The sequence below is a fragment of the Falco cherrug genome, chromosome 13 (assembly GCF_023634085.1).
Source record: "Falco cherrug isolate bFalChe1 chromosome 13, bFalChe1.pri, whole genome shotgun sequence".
NCBI classification, from domain to species: Eukaryota; Metazoa; Chordata; class Aves; order Falconiformes; family Falconidae; genus Falco; species Falco cherrug.
Genome location: NC_073709.1, coordinates 30,902,621 through 30,918,186, shown reverse-complemented (window position 1 = coordinate 30,918,186; position 15,566 = coordinate 30,902,621). Strand labels below are relative to the sequence as shown.

At 45.3% G+C, this 15,566-nt stretch overlaps 1 protein-coding gene across 1 annotated transcript; it reads right to left on the bottom strand.

Moving 5' to 3' along the window:
* Positions 1-304: 304 nt before the first annotated feature.
* Positions 305-11,392, bottom strand: LOC102053794 (ankyrin repeat domain-containing protein 9-like). Its single transcript, XM_027797920.2, has one exon. It carries the CDS (start codon positions 1,765-1,767, stop codon positions 877-879), a length of 891 nt encoding a protein of 296 aa, XP_027653721.2. The 5' UTR covers positions 1,768-11,392; the 3' UTR covers positions 305-876.
* Between the last annotated feature and the right edge of the window lie 4,174 nt (positions 11,393-15,566).

Here is a 15,566-nt window from a genome sequence, read left to right as displayed (position 1 = left end):
TCCCTTGTGGAGATATGTTCAGCCCTAAAACACAAGTCAAGGAGAAATAACATCACTTAGGAAGGACAAGGCTTCCACTGGCCCTGCTCTGATTTCCATCTGTTTACCGGACAGCAGGGAAAATGGGAAAATGGTTCCTTCCCCACTGCACAAGCCTGTAGAGGCATCGGGCTAGGATTGCCTTTAACCCCCTCACTCCCAGGTGAGACAGGATGCTTTCAGTTAGCTGTTCTGCTGGGGTCCACCCCCCCACCCCCCACCCCCCAGCAATATACATTCACTGCCCCCCTCTGAAGCCATGCCCTTCACACTATGACCTGCTGTAAAGTAACCCAGTAAAATCAGGTACCCTACAAGACTGCCTCTACAACCCTGCAGCATCAGCCATGGACCTTTTGGTTATTACTAATGATGCTAGATCATTGTTAGAAAGGAACCCTGATGTTTGAACCCTGTTGGTGTGGGGTGGTATTTCTCCCAGCTCTAGCAGAACAGAGTCCCACAGTTACACCGTTTGAAAATCCCACTGGGCATGTAGTTCCTTTTTACCCAGGTATGTTACACAGGATACAGTTATCATATTGGGAATTCAGATACACTGATACCAGCTGACAGCTAAGAAACCAAACATAACACAGTCTCGACTACAGTTAACCCTTCACATGCACAATGAAACAGAAAACAAGGAAGGCATTTGCCTTTAAAAGTGCCGTGCCTGCAATCAATTAGAAAAGACATTTAAAATCTTGTCACAAAATATTGGATTTTCCAGCATAGCCTAATAGGTAAAGTACTAAAATCACACTAAAATGTAGAGGGTGGTGGATGACCAGCTCCCCTAAGTTGCCTTTGAAAATCCAAACCCAGCAAATAAAGTCAAGGAAAAACATTTACCACATTTTTTGTCGGTAGCTTTTTGCCATAGGATGGTAAGGGCTTTAGTGCCTGAGGTATAGGTAGTTCCTGGATGCTTTTAGGGAAGTGGGAGGGGGGAAGAGTCTGGAGAATAGTTTGCATAGCTTGCAGATATAAAGAAGCAGGTGTGTTCCCAACCAGGCTGTTGAATTTGTCTTCCCCCAGCAAAGCTGTCCAGTGGTCTGGATGCTCCTGCAGAACTTTCCGCATCTTAAACTGGGGGTTGGGCATGAAGAGCAAGAGGTAGTCGAGGCAGAGCTTCTTTGATGCCACATTGACTTTGGAGTCCCACATCTGCTCCAGGATGACGTCCAGAGGGGTAAGCCCTTTACTGTCCTCTATCCTGGGAGAAGCTCCATTCCCGAGGAGGATGAGGACTGTCTCTGACCTCAACAGTTCACAGGCAAGGTGCAGAGGGGTTTTCCCATCTTCCAGATGAAAGCAACCAGTCCTGTTGATGTAGGAGTTCAAGCTGGGGAGCTTGTGTGCGATTTTGATGATCAGCGCCAAGATATCTCTCCTGTCATATGTGACCGCCATGGCCAAGTGAGGAGCAGAGGATGGGCAGTAGCAGAAGTGTTCCCCAGGCACCTTGAGAGCCTCCTCTGGAAAATGAGACAGCAGATACTGAGCATAAGGCAGGTGGTTATGCACCACTGCATAGAGAAGGGCTTCTGAAGGTGAGTAGGTTCTTAGGCTGGCATTTTCCTCCCAGTAAAAATACTCCATAGTTCTCATGTCTTCCAGCATCCACACAGGCTTGTGATCTCTCACAGCCTGGTAGAACATATAGGATAGGAACTTGCAGTGCCTGCTCTGATCATCCTGCAGGCTGGCCTGGTTGCTGGCCATGGCTCAGCAAATAAAGAGCAGCTCCACGTAAAATCACTCCAGACTGTAAGATCTGTGCACTTGGAATGCAGATCCCGATGCTGCTGCAACCTTCAGGCTGTCATTGCTGCCTGGACTGCACTAGCTGGAATGCCTGGGCTGATCATCTCCACCCATTCATTGTTTTTCCCCTCACTGCAGTGGTTTTGTTTAGGTAAGCACAATCCCACAGGCTCAGTTAACCCATGCCATGCAAGCAGATGGTTAGTAAGTACATCCCGCTCTGCGCGTGGTACAGGTTACTGGAACATTGTCAGACTGTGAGTGATTTTATACACACACAGCTAGAGAGAAGAGAGGGAGAGACTAAAATTAGCTTGAGAGGTGAGGCGGATTTCTGTCTGCATTTCGTGTCTAACTAGATCCGCTCATACATTGCAGTAAGTGCAATAGCAATATTCCTCTGGTTTTTGTATGTCACTCACACACACGCAGCTCATTATATAGTAAAAAATACGTAGCGGTGTAAAATGCTCCACAGCTGATAATACACATGATTATATGCTCAGGAAATCAAGGGATCTGTAGCCCTAGCATTAGGAAGGGATCCCTATTTTATAAATAATGGTATGGCTGGCCACTTAGGAGACACAGATGTTAATGGATTGTCTATAAGGCATTAGTGATGTTTAAGATTCCAGCATTAATCTCTGCAGAGAAAAGAGTCGAACGGTATGTGCAGTAACTATTCCCAGTATTGAAGCATATTGCTCGGTTTAAATGCCTGCCTTTGTTTAGCAAGGAAATATCTGAAGTGCCTCTCCATTGCACGGCAAGTACATAAACAAAAGGTTAATGGCCAGACCCCACTGGCAGATGGAGAGCTTTGGTCTAAGCATTTCTCAGCCCTCATGCTCCAGGACTGGGGTCAGAGCCAGTTGCAATGGGGGGAAGTGGGATTAAACGATCAGACTTGTGCAGTGTCCTGGTAAGACACAGAAGACCAAGGCTGACAGGCTTGAGGGGGCACTGCCTGTTGGATGAGGCAGAAGGACCTAAACAAAATTAAATTCACAGAAAATAAATGAACTAAGCGCCCTTTATGACAACTTGTGTGTAAGGAAGGAGGCTTCCATGCATTTTATAAATTAACAGATTGCAGGAAGGTGGTATCTCATCAACTTGATAGGAAAACAGGGAAAATACAGAAAATCAAGATTTCTGTTTTCATTTAGTGAGGAGACAAACATATATTCCATATATTCAAACTATAAAGTGTTCAAGCATCTAATCTGAACATCTCCAAATGATGTCTGGGGCCATCCAAACAGAAAATCAAAGCCACTCACAAAACTGGGCCTAGACTTAACACATCTTCCAGAGTTCTGGATATTCAAGTCCATAGCCCAAACATTCCCTTTTAGAACCAATTTTCATATGGTTGGAATAAACAAGCGTATGTCCAGGTTTTGCCCACCGTTACTGTGGTTATGCATGAAAATGCTGCTGCATAGTCATTTGCACATGGTCTTGTACCCATGGTCATAATAAGCCATGTGCATGCTCAGGGCCGGATCCAAAGCCTACCAAAGGGCACAGGGAGGTTCCGCTGGCTCCTGCACGCTCTGGATCCAGCATTAGTCGTGCACTTGGAGACACACATTTTGTTTCTCCAATTACTAACACAACCCATCTGAAACGTAGACTTAGGTACTTGGAAGAGAGGTGAATTAGTATTTAAGTGGCTAGGCTCTTTTGACTAAAGCTCTCACAGGGCTTTCCCTACTAGTAAATCATTGCTATACCCTAGGAATTACATTAATTTCATTATTTCCATGTTGCAGGTATGGGAAAACACGCACACATTTTCCGTAGCCCAGTTTCACAGAACAGCTCATGGAGGGAGCTGGGAACTGAACCAGGGATTGCTGCGTCTTTGCCCAGGGTTACAGCCATTAAGCAACCCTCACCTGCTACTGGTGTTAAGATAGGTGTCCCCAGAGAAGTGGTCACAGCACCAAGCCTGTCAGTTCAAGGAGCACCTGGACAATGCTTTTAGTCATACAGTTTGGTTTTAAGTAGTCCTGTGAGGAGCAGGGAGTTGAACCTGCTGCAGAGACACATGAAAGTCAAGTGGAAAAACATTCTGCAAGTATCTCTACAGAAGAGGGAAGCCAAAATCCCAGAATTGGGAATGGCCACCAGTCTTATGGCAATCACCTCTACACCACAGGTCCAGGATGTCCAGGATGTGAAAACATTTGTAATCACAGGTTACCTTGTAATTCCAGGTTACACTGTAATTCTGCCCAGGAAGCCCAGCACAAAACAAGGGGAGTCCTTCCCGTGGTTTGCTTGCCTCTGTCGGGTGTTCAATGGCACAGGTCTGCCCGCCACGGTGGCTCCTCTCCTTGGCCTGTTTTGTTTTTTCCAGGATAGAAAAGCCGGAGCTGAAGGCACATGCTTGATGGCAATGCATCACTTCTGAATTACATTACAAGCATAATCCATCTATAAAACATTACAGATCCATTAGAAATGGAAGACATTAACACGGAAAGCTTTCCTGAGGACCTGGAAGAAGATTAGGAGTTCTGGAGTTTCTGTTTATGTCTTTGAATTTTGATCTGTGGCTACAAATAATGTATCCTAACTGACAATGTATTTCTTGTGGCTTCCCTTTTAGCCAAAGTGCAGTCTAGAAGGTGAGCAGAGTCTGTTCTGACTCATAGAGTGTCCAAGGGAGCAGGAACAGTTTTGAAGGGTGAAACTGAAAACAAAAGTTGATTTCACCCAAAACACCATTTACCATTTCAGCTGAGACCAAGAGGCTCTTTAGACCTCTCCCAGGCAGATGCATTTTTCACATTTTGATGGGGATTTCAGCTCATAAAGTGATTTGGTTATTGTGAGCCTGTGAGAAATACAGTGTGTTTCTGTCTGAGTGATTCAGGAATCTTCTTACAGTGTTATGCTCAAAACATTGTTTCTGGGCAAAAGGGAAATGTACCTTATATAGAGAGACAAAAAATTTTTGTTAGTATAACCGAAACCTTAGCACTCTAATAAAAAATTGTTATTAATCCAGGTCTAATTATTACAGAAAAATAAATAATACTCCTATGCAGAAAAATGTCAATGTGAATAACGAAGATGATGATAATGATGATAATAATAATTCTTTAAAAATCAAAATTGTTATGCACACACTTCTTAACTTCTACCCCTGTTCCTGGTGTTATGCTCCCCCTGCCCTTGCTCGTCTGGGTCCTAAGGTTGGTGCTTTCATTCTGGTGGTGGTGTTAGAGGGAGTTATCAGCATCTGGAGTCCTCCAGTGGGAGGAATGTCAGTGGGAGGGATGGTTTCCTCTTTGTCATTCTAGAATCTTCTGGGGGTCTGTTTTATAATTAGTAACATGCTTTTACACCTGGGGGTTTTTTTCTTCATTGGATTGAAACTCCATTTTCTATCCAAATTTACTGTATGTGTTGATTATATACATGTAAGATACAATTTCTTTGTCCTCTTTGCTACCTCTAAAACTGTTCTTGCCCAGCTCCACATCTGTGTTTCTTTAACTGACCATCGGTGAGTCGTTTGTAGCTGTGACGTCTCTGGCCAAGCCTGTGCCCCACCTCTTACCATCCCATGCCTGTACTGCCCTGCACCGCACCCTGTGCCTCCACTTCTCAAGACCTCTGCTGTCGTACCAGGGCTATAATTAACTCTATTAACTCTAGCTTATTAACTTGGAGTCGTGAACACCTCGTGGTGCATGGAAGAGTTACTTACTACTGCTATCTGTATAAAACGATGGTTGTACCATACAGTGCTAATCAAAGTAAAACAAATCAGCCATAGCCACCTGGTCAGAAGGAAAATAATATTCCTACAGCTAAATCGAGTTTAAATAAAGTGGCGGCAGGTCAACAAATGTCCAGGCAAAGCAAGCCCGACAAGCCTCGGTCCTGAGCCTTTGCACACTCGGTACAAAACCTGCGGCCTGTTACTAGCAATGGCCATACTGTACTGCAGGGGTAGAGGGTTTCAATCGATCCTGTTTCTGGAATAAACCGGAGCAGAAAGGCTTTGTGTACTGCACGTGGCTGAGAATGTGGCTTACACTTATCCTTTCTCTGTCACTTCCTCCTGCTGCCATTCTGTGTAAAGACACAGGGAGCAATGAGGAGCACCATGGAGTCAAGAGAGGATGGAGATACCCTCTGGAAATGAACAAAAACATCAGCAGATTTCGGTCCCTGGGACTGAGGATAGATGTCTTGTTTGGCTGGGAGTGGGGCTGTCGTGTTTGTCGCTGCAATGGCTGGTGAGAACAATGCATTTCCCCACTTTAAGGGAAGAGCAGGCATGCCACCGGCCCCAGCAGTGTAGGGCCTAATCTAAGCTGAGCTCAGCTCCTTCTCACCATGTTTTCACCTGGACACACACATGAAAACCTTAAAGGAAGAAGATGCCTGGGAAACACAAGATGGAAAGGCTCTGGGGAAGATTCAGACTTCCTCCAGCCTGCCATATCTGTCAAACACTCCAGTGAGATGTATCTTGCTCCCTTTCTTCCTTTCTTCAGTGATCTCTACTGGCTGAAAAACAGATTTTCCAGGCACAACTGATGCCAGTTCCTCTATGCCCTTTGCACAGGATGATTTAGCCAGGACATACAAAGAAGTAAACCAATTGCCAGGTACTGGGTGCCTGAGCACAAAGCAAGAGAGTTACAGAAACCTGATCTCTTGATGCAGAGGCGTGCTGCTTTTCAGCATCCCATCTGTTGGTCTTCAGCCTTTCCTTGGGAAAGAAAAACTGATCTGTAGGTGATGGGTGATAAACCTTCTGCTACTGTGAGCCTCTAGCAATGCTTGCTGTGTCCTGCTCTCCACGTCCAGCCCAGACCGTGCAGCGCAGCTTGCACACACGCTGCGTGATGAGCTAGCACCCTTGTGCAGAGCCCTGCCGCACCACAAGGCTGGCTTTACAGAGCCTGAAGGGTTGGTTTCTTTTATACCCTGCTACATGCTCACCACCTCTAATTCATCCAGCTGACTAAACAAGGCTTTGGGATGGTGGAAAAATCTACAGTCTGACCTGTCCTGAATTGCAGAATATTTCACTTCTGCTCACTGGATTCAAACAGCGAATGAAACAATCTCTGACTATACGGCTAGAGGCTGGAAATGAAAATAAGCAGAGATTTACCAGTCTGGAAAGCATTTGAATTACGTGTGATGGGACCAGCTGATGTGCTGTATGCAGAACAAATCAATCCCCAGATGGTTATTTACCTGCAGAAGTTTGGAAGTGAAAGATAACTGCCTAAGATGCCAGAGTCATATACAATGTATGTAAAAGGGAGTCATCTAGAGAGAAATGGAGGATGTTCACATTATGCCCGTGCTGCCAGTTAAGCAGTGCTGTAACCCAGACATATGTCCTGTTCATACCGTTACATTCAGATGCTCACCTGCACATTGTACAAAGGCCTGGAGCACTCACAAGAGGTAGGGGAGCCCGGGCAACATGGTGCTTTCCTGCAGGTTCTTGCTTCTCCGGCCTGCAAAGGGCTTAACCCGTTGTGTTCGAGTTTCACCTAGTGCTTCACTTCCAAAGTGCAACGAGTCTGAGCTTTAGTGCAGCAAGCCATGAACAGCATGCACGGAAAATGCATGTACCAAAGGGGCTGATTGTGCCTCCGCCTGTTCCTTTGTCCACTTTTAAGCGCAGGGTACAGATAGAAGCCTTGACGTAGGACACGCTTCCAGCATACATGGGTCTTGACAGGGGGGCAAGCCTTTTGGAAGCAACAACACTCTGGTGGCCAGCAACAGCACAGGTCAATGCAACATGAGGATCGTCAGAACAACGCTAGATGATGAGCTTCCTTGCAATGTGCTTACAGTGAAGTGGAGCCTGCTGCAAATGTGACAGCATCTCTGCTAAGATGCAAGAAGGAAGGTGTAAGACTGAAGATGGATCTTGACACAGAATCTTCTGTGTCTCCTGAAAAGTGTTCTGCAAAGTTTTCTTCTGTTCCCCTACAGGATACTTAAGCAAAATCCCTGGCATTGTACATTGTGGTCACCAAGTGTCAACACTTTGTGTTACATCCTCGATGTCTAGGAAAAAGTAGCCGAGAGAGATGCAGACAGCAAAGCATGAAGTGTCATGAGATTAGTGAAGTTCTGAACTCTGGCCCCTCACAGCAATTACCAGAAAATTTAACAGCATTTCTTGATTTATGATGGATATTTTTTCCTTTAATCCATCTTGCTGCTTTAAGGAACAGAAGTTATAAAATATGTGGCAGGTCTCTATCTCTACCCCAGGTGAAAGCTGAATGCCTTTTTTTGGAGCCACACTCATCTCTTCGGGCATACACAACCTCAGTGTGCCTGACCGTGTGGCACTGGCCAGCAGCAAAGGCATGCTGAAGGCTGTCCGGTTGTCACTACGTGACCTGAGTGGCAGAGACCTACAGCATAATACTAGCTGTGGCCCCCAAGGTACAACCTCCCTTACCTTCTAATGAGGAATGTGGGAATATTGAGTCTTTCCCAAAGCAGTTTCCCTCCTAAGTCTCAGCACGAGGAATGCTGCAGGAGGCAGGTGTTGGTGTCTGAACAAGCCTCAGCAAGGGGGACAGGTGCTGAGGGCTCAAGTTGGACTGGGCTTAGGACAAGGAGTGAGCTGGGCCAGGAGATGGGTCAGGAGCAGGACCCAAATGAGGTGACAGAATTGAAGGCTGAGCTTGCTCAGAGTGTTGGAAAAGACACAGAGCAACAAGGTACAACTAGTACCATCCTTCTGCCTGTGTTCGGAATGGGGCTCTCATGGATATGGGATCCAGGGCCCAAATAAGCTGTTTGGCTTGGTGAACTCTCTGTTTTCAGGGAAACTGCTTGTGAGCAGCTGGTGGGATTGCCAGAGCCTGGGGACTGTCGGGTCCTGGAGGCTGGTCAGGGCAGAATCCCCACTGCCATGAATCAAACGCCTTTCCTCTGTCAGCTCCCAGGGAGGGATTGCCCATTTCTAAAGGCAGGCACTCGGTAAACACTGGAATAACTCCAAAGGAAGGATAAAAATGTTTCTAACTCTCTCTGAATGTCATACATCTCATCAAATATAGGTTAGATCAAGTAGTACGCTCATGTCTGGAGGATGAGATGTCACCTCAGTTTAATCAGCTATGAAAACAACACGGCTCATTTTATTCCATTTTTTTAAAAATGCTTTTGAGACCTGATTGCACAGAGCCTGCATGCCAAAAAACCTGGTGTCTCCCATTTCTGTGAGCCCATTTGTTTCAGTTCCCAACTCCTGTCCTAATTTAAGACTACATCTCTCAAAGACAGTACATAAATAGACAGATTACCATGCCTCTTCCAGAAAGTAACCTGTCAGCTGAGCTCTGTTTGAAGAACAAAAAGCCCTTACAGTCTGTGCCTGCAGACACATTGAACCAGATGCTGGTTTTCCAGTGAATGGCTGAGACAGCCTTATATTGTTGGACATTTTCCTTCCTCGTGATGATTGTGAGTCTCGGTGCCCTGTTTTACCATGCTTCTATGTAAATGTCAAGGCTGACAACGACTGAGAAAGGATTCAGGAGGGTATGAATAAATTTAGTTTCCAAAACTAACGAAAAGTAATACTTTTTTACACAACCCATAATTAACCTGGGGAATTCAGTGCTACACAGTATCAACAAGGTTAAATGCTTTACCATCTCCAGGGAAAGTTTTTATTTTTTCTGTAGTTATTAAGGACTTTGATCTGTGTGTGTGCAGCAGCTGACACTACACCAAAACTGTAACTCTGACGTCCTACCCCCGTGTAGGTGGGCAAATAAATAAAAACCTACAGCTGTGCCATTCCTAACACAATGATGACAGATTTGTCTGAACCTTCTTAGTAGTTCTAGTGCTGTATTGGTATTGTGAACAAGAGTTTGTCAGAAACTTAACACCTGTGCATTTTTGTGTGGAAAATGCCAGGGCTGTGAGACTGAGTCGCTTTGCAGAATGCATCAGTTTCATTGCATCTTTTGACAAAATTCATGGTCCAAAAAGGGATGAACATATTTTTTACATTATTTGGATTGAACCCATTACAAAAGAAAAATTCAGGTTGTGAGATGCTCTGTTAAACCCCCCAGTCTCCAAGTTATAATCCCATAATTAACTGCTGGAGGTTACTGAAAACAATCTTCAGCTTCAGTATCATTACAAAATTATTTGTAAGGAAAGTCTTTGCAGTGTCTTCTGAGGCCTCAGAGATGAGAGAGACTTCAAATTTAATTCAGTCATCAAGCGTGCCAGTTCCTAGGCCCTGCCTATCATTGTCTCGTAGACAATATCCAGAGCCAAAGATAACCACTCACCACCATGTTTCTTCGCAATTTCTAGTGGGTTTTTCTACAATGGGTTTTTAATCTGGGATGAGTGCACAGTCCTAGCAACAAAAAAGCACTTCAGAAATACCTGAAAATGGTATTTGTCTAAGTAAGATTCTTGTGGACTTTATTAGCTCTAACGCTTTGTTCAAAGAATTGTACTAGAATAGTGGATTCCCTGAACAGGGGATGACTCAGCCAGTGACAAATTGCTTCTACTACCAGGTATAATGAGTTCAGAGCCTGCTAACCTGCAGCTGCTCATCTGTTTCCTTCTTCTTTATGGTTTAATGTATATGTGAAGTTGGCCGGTGAGAATTCGCTCAACAGCAGATGGATTACCAGCAAAATGAAAGCAGGAAATTCCATAAGGCTGCTCAAAGGAGAAGCATTCCAAAGCTTCAGAAATGCTGTGGGCACAGTGGTTTTCCCTTAGGTCCGCCGAGGTACAGTGCTTGCTTGGATGTGAACTTTCTGCAGGAGGGCTGCCTCAGCGCTCATTCATCAGCACCCAGGGAAATATCATCCTATACACCTCTGAGCTGTCTGACAATAGAAATACTATAAATATCAGAAAGCCTGAAACAGCTGTTAGTGCATACCAGCCTTTAGTGAGATCCCAGCTAACAGCTGGTGAGTTGAATGCTAAAGGAGAATTTAAAGATCTTCACAAAGCCACCCTTTCACTGACTGAAGCCTCTGGCTCATACATCTAGTTGATTCAGGACAGAAAAATAAATTCTGTTTGTGCCACATTAAACATACTGAAATATCCATCAATAATGCCCCAAAGGATGTTGAATTGCTTCAGCATACTGCAGTGTTTAAGTTAACCACTCCTATATTCTGTTTTAGAAGTCTTCTGCCCATCATGAGCAAACCATCTCCTTTTAATAAAGTTGATAACTGGTGATAAGGAAAGAACTTTTACTACAAAGTAACTGAGGTAAGAGGCAGAAAGTAATGACTTCTACTTTCAGATTGTTGCTAGAATTTAGAAGAATGGCTTAAATTTTCAATATATGTGACAGCTGGATGCCGGTTTTCTTTTGTTTTCTTTTTTGTTGTTTTCAGGTGAAAACCTAGGAAGTAGAAGCTCTTTCTCTCGACGAAATGCAGTCTGCGCAAACTCCTGTTTACAGTCACCTTTCTGCGCAACTCGTGCCAGACTGCCTTTGCAAACCCTCGTTCAAGATCTCAACAGCAAGGTACTGAAATTAACCCAAAACATCAGCTTGGCCCTCATTGCTCCCCCCCCCCCGCAAACTGAGAGAATTTGCGGAAGTAGCGATACACCACTGGCAGCCAAATTCCTCTGGGTACAACCCTAACACTAATGCAGGCTAATGAAGGGCCATGGCCTATATTCCTGTTCTGAGCCTGCAAGCTCCCCTTTGCTCAGCAGCACATGCTGCAGTTTACTTGTGTGTTGCACACTTCCTCCTTGTCCCAGGCTTTGCAATTCTGCACCAAGCTGTCAGTGAATTAAAAATCCAGGCTCTGAGGGTCCAGGAGTTAGGCTGGGGGGATGCTGCTCCCCCTGGCATCATGGATGGTGGTGAACCCTCAGCGGATACCTGAGGTGGCCCTTCCTTTTCTTTGCCTGGCAGTGATGTTGACCAGGACAGATCGTTCACAGGGGGCTTCCATCCCTAAATGCAACATCTGGTGCCATTTGAGACAGGTAAGGATCTGAGACAACCACACAGAGATGCTAGAAGGGCTTGCTGAAGCTCATCGTCTTTCCACAAAAGTAGCTGGAGGTCAGGGAAAATAGCCTGGAGCTTCTGACTTAGCACCACTGTTAGACATCTCGTGTGGCTTTCCATGCTTCAGCAGCCACCCTGTGGGCCATGACTGGTGACTGCTGCCTGGTGCTTCAGTGGGTGTGGGTGGGTGGCACTGCGTTGTGGGCACACTGAAGACTGGATACTGGAGTCTTCAATGGGAAGACTGGAACATTTTGATGCAAATGATTCTCCACTGAAGAGCTCCAGAAAAGCCTCTGGTGAGGTCTGACCCTACCTAGCAGGAGTGAAGAACCATCAGGGTTTCTATTAGAGCCTCCCTCTGGTCCTTTTACCTTCAGGGCTGCTGTGGAGCCCAGGGATCCCCTAGCACAGCCCTGCCATGCCAAGTCCCAAGGACAGTCCATGGGTTTGCAGGCTGGCTTCTTCCCTGAGCACCGGGACGCTTGCGAACCATGCAGCCCCTTGGGTAAGGCTCCCAGCCAGCCTTCACTCTGCCACCCCACAGCTCGGTCAGGCAGGTGACAACAGAGCTGGGACTCCTTGTTCTTCCAGCAGCCTGGATAGACACCACCAGCAGCTAGGCATCTCCAAGAGTCTTGATGTTGGCAAGATGAAATATTGTTCATCTCTAAATGATATTTGAATTTGGAGATTTAGATCTTGATCTGGGGCCTGAAAATATCCTGAACATAGATTCATCTTTATGAAACAGAAATTCATTCTCCCAGCCAGCTCCAGTTGTCAGGACTCACTCCTTCTCGAAATGAGGCCGTCTATCATGGAGACAGGCACCTAACTGCAACCCAGATTTGAAACTGTTGGCTTGGAGGTTTGTAACTAAAATCCCAGCAACATCCCAACTGTTCTCAGGCTCACACTGAGGGGCCGCATCTGCTTGAAGTAAAAAATCTGAATTTACATGAGTCACACATCGACTCATTCTGTGTAAAGACACTGTAAAAGCAATGGCAAAAAAAAAAAAAAAAGCTGTCTGTGCCAGCAATGCCATGTTTACGTTAAAGCCTGTCAAATACAGCCCTAAAACCACTACATAAATAGGTGGAAATATTGAATGTGCTGCCACATCATAAAATTGAAAGTGTTAAACTATTACAGATGGCTAATATGCATTATCTTCCTCATTTGTGAAAGTGAGGCCTCCTCTTCATCAAGCAGAGGCATTGTCCTCCCGACAGCCACAGCTCCTGCAGGAGAAAGGGACTGTCAGACGCAAGCCTGCTCTGCAGCTGCAGCCGTCCTCTCCCCACACGGCCCTGCTGCTCCACTCTCCTACTTGCCAGCTTGGTGCTAAAACAGAATCTGCAAACTGTAAAAAATTGGTGTAACTATATATCAGGGCCCGAAACTAATTTGGTTCGCAGTCTTAAGTATGTTGGCATTTCAGAGCCCTCATGATTTTTGTCATGTAACTCTTTTTAAGAGTGAAGAATTGCTATTCACCCCTTGCTTTACAAATTGGAAACTGAGCTAGGCACAGCGTTAGTGATTTCCCCAAATCACAGAGGCATGTTTCTTCCTTTTCTATGGTATTATTTTTTTTAACATGCTACAAGTCTTTCCAGCTACTTTGAATTCACACAAGAGATGGGACCAATATTTTAATATGAGCATATCAGTGTCTCGGTGACCTTCCCCAGCACCTGGTGAATGAACACCAAGTTCTGGAGCCTGGGCTAAAAGAGTGTGAAATACACTGCTGTTTCTACCTGCTTTAAAGTCTCTTGCATGCATGATCGGTGTGTTCTGCTCACATGCTCAGACTTGACTCCACCGCCAGGTATCAAGTCAGGAAAGATTTTTCTTGCAATCAGTTTGGCAGAAACTGTTCGATTTTTTTTCTCTGTTTTTTGCCTTACATTATAGAAATGATGCTGCACTGTCTGTTTCTTCAGACAATCTTGATTCATGTTTGTGACCATCCTGAATGCTGCCATAGGGCTCATTTTCCCAGCTGATGGCTGCGATTACCTCTCTTGGATTCTCCCACTAGAGGGGCTGCCTCACTCCCTTTCATCGGGGTTCCAAACATTCACTGCTCATCTCCTCAGCCTGTAAATCCCCATCCTTCCCACCACTGCCATTCAACAGATGGATATTGATATCCGTCTCCGATTGATCCAGGGAGGTCACTGCTGTCATCAGTTTAATGAATTTCCAAGTGAGTGTCTTCATCTTTTCTCCCACATAGGCACGTCTGGGACAGTGAAGAGTAAATCCCTATCAGTGTCTCAAGACTGGCTCATTTTTCCCTCCCAGATCCCTGCTTTAACCTCTCTTTTGCTGTCATGGCTGGAAAAAGCACTCAACAGAGGTTAGACTGCTGCTGCGCTGACATTACTGCCTCACACCACCCAAATGTTTTCATGGCATGCTTTCCTCTCTGTACATCTTGGTCTAGCGTCATGTTGTAGGCTCTCTGGGGGTCTTCTGATCCTGGTGGGTGACTGAGGTTGTTGGTAACTTGCAGTGGGCTGCTCCCCACCTGCAGGTCTCAGACTTGAGGGGCAGAACCACCCCACAGACAGCAGGCAGACAGTGAGAGACAGGAGGATGCCCAGAGCCCAGAGGCTCCCTGGCCCTGTGCCTCACCCCTATCCTGCTGCCTGCTCTCAGAAACCTCTCTAATCTCCTGCCAAGCCTTCCTTGTCCGTTTTCCTGACACCCCCCTCACTTTGTGGACCACATGGCCTTGACCACTTTGTTCTGCCCACGGGTTCTCAGCACGTCTCTGGCACAACTCTGCACCCAGCACAACCTGCCCTTGTAAGCACCTAGAAAAGCCCTGGGTGGGCACACAGCTGCATGGGCAACACTGTAGAAGCAAAACACTCTTTCCAAAACTGAGACCTGAAACCAAATTTGAGAAGCAGGCTTGAAAAATTAAATTGGCAGTTTAACCATTTGTATTTATTTATGATTTTATTGCATTTCTCACCATGGGCAGAAGAACTGGATGATTTTTTCTGCTCACCTGCCTATATTCTGCTTAAGATTCTGTTCCATTTTCTTGATGTAGTCTAAGCTACAGTATGTCCTTTTTTTCAGAACATCATCTCTTTCCCTCTGCAAAATCTTATCTGGGTAGATTTCAAGAAGCTGCTATGTTGTCTGGGATTTATAGATGTGTGATAAACCCACTTAACCAAACAAAAAGGATACTCCATACATGTACAGTCACATACAGTCACACTGACTCTCTCATCGGTGGCTATTTTGCATCCTCGGTTCCTGCATCCCCATGATAACATGCACCCTACTGCTGTATAAAATGCACACCAGGCAGCCAATGCCTTCTGGAAAGTCTTGGACTTGTACATGGGCTGTTGTTCTATTCATGAACGTATGTCTGATGCTTCCCAGAAACTGCAGTTAAGGACACGTGCTGACATTGCCAGGGTAGTCCCTAAAGGCAAACACAATAGTCCATATGGTAAATTCTCCTGTTGCACCTTACTTTCATAAGTTTAGTGAATTTTGTGATGCACAGATTGGCTGACACATGAATTTCACATCTGAGAAAGAGGGAAGATACTGCACACAGGACAGATGACCTTTAATGTATATTTCAGAGTTTTTCCTCTGCATTTCCTGTGTAATGGAAAAGTTTTAATTATTTAATCTGTTTACAGTTTTCCAATAA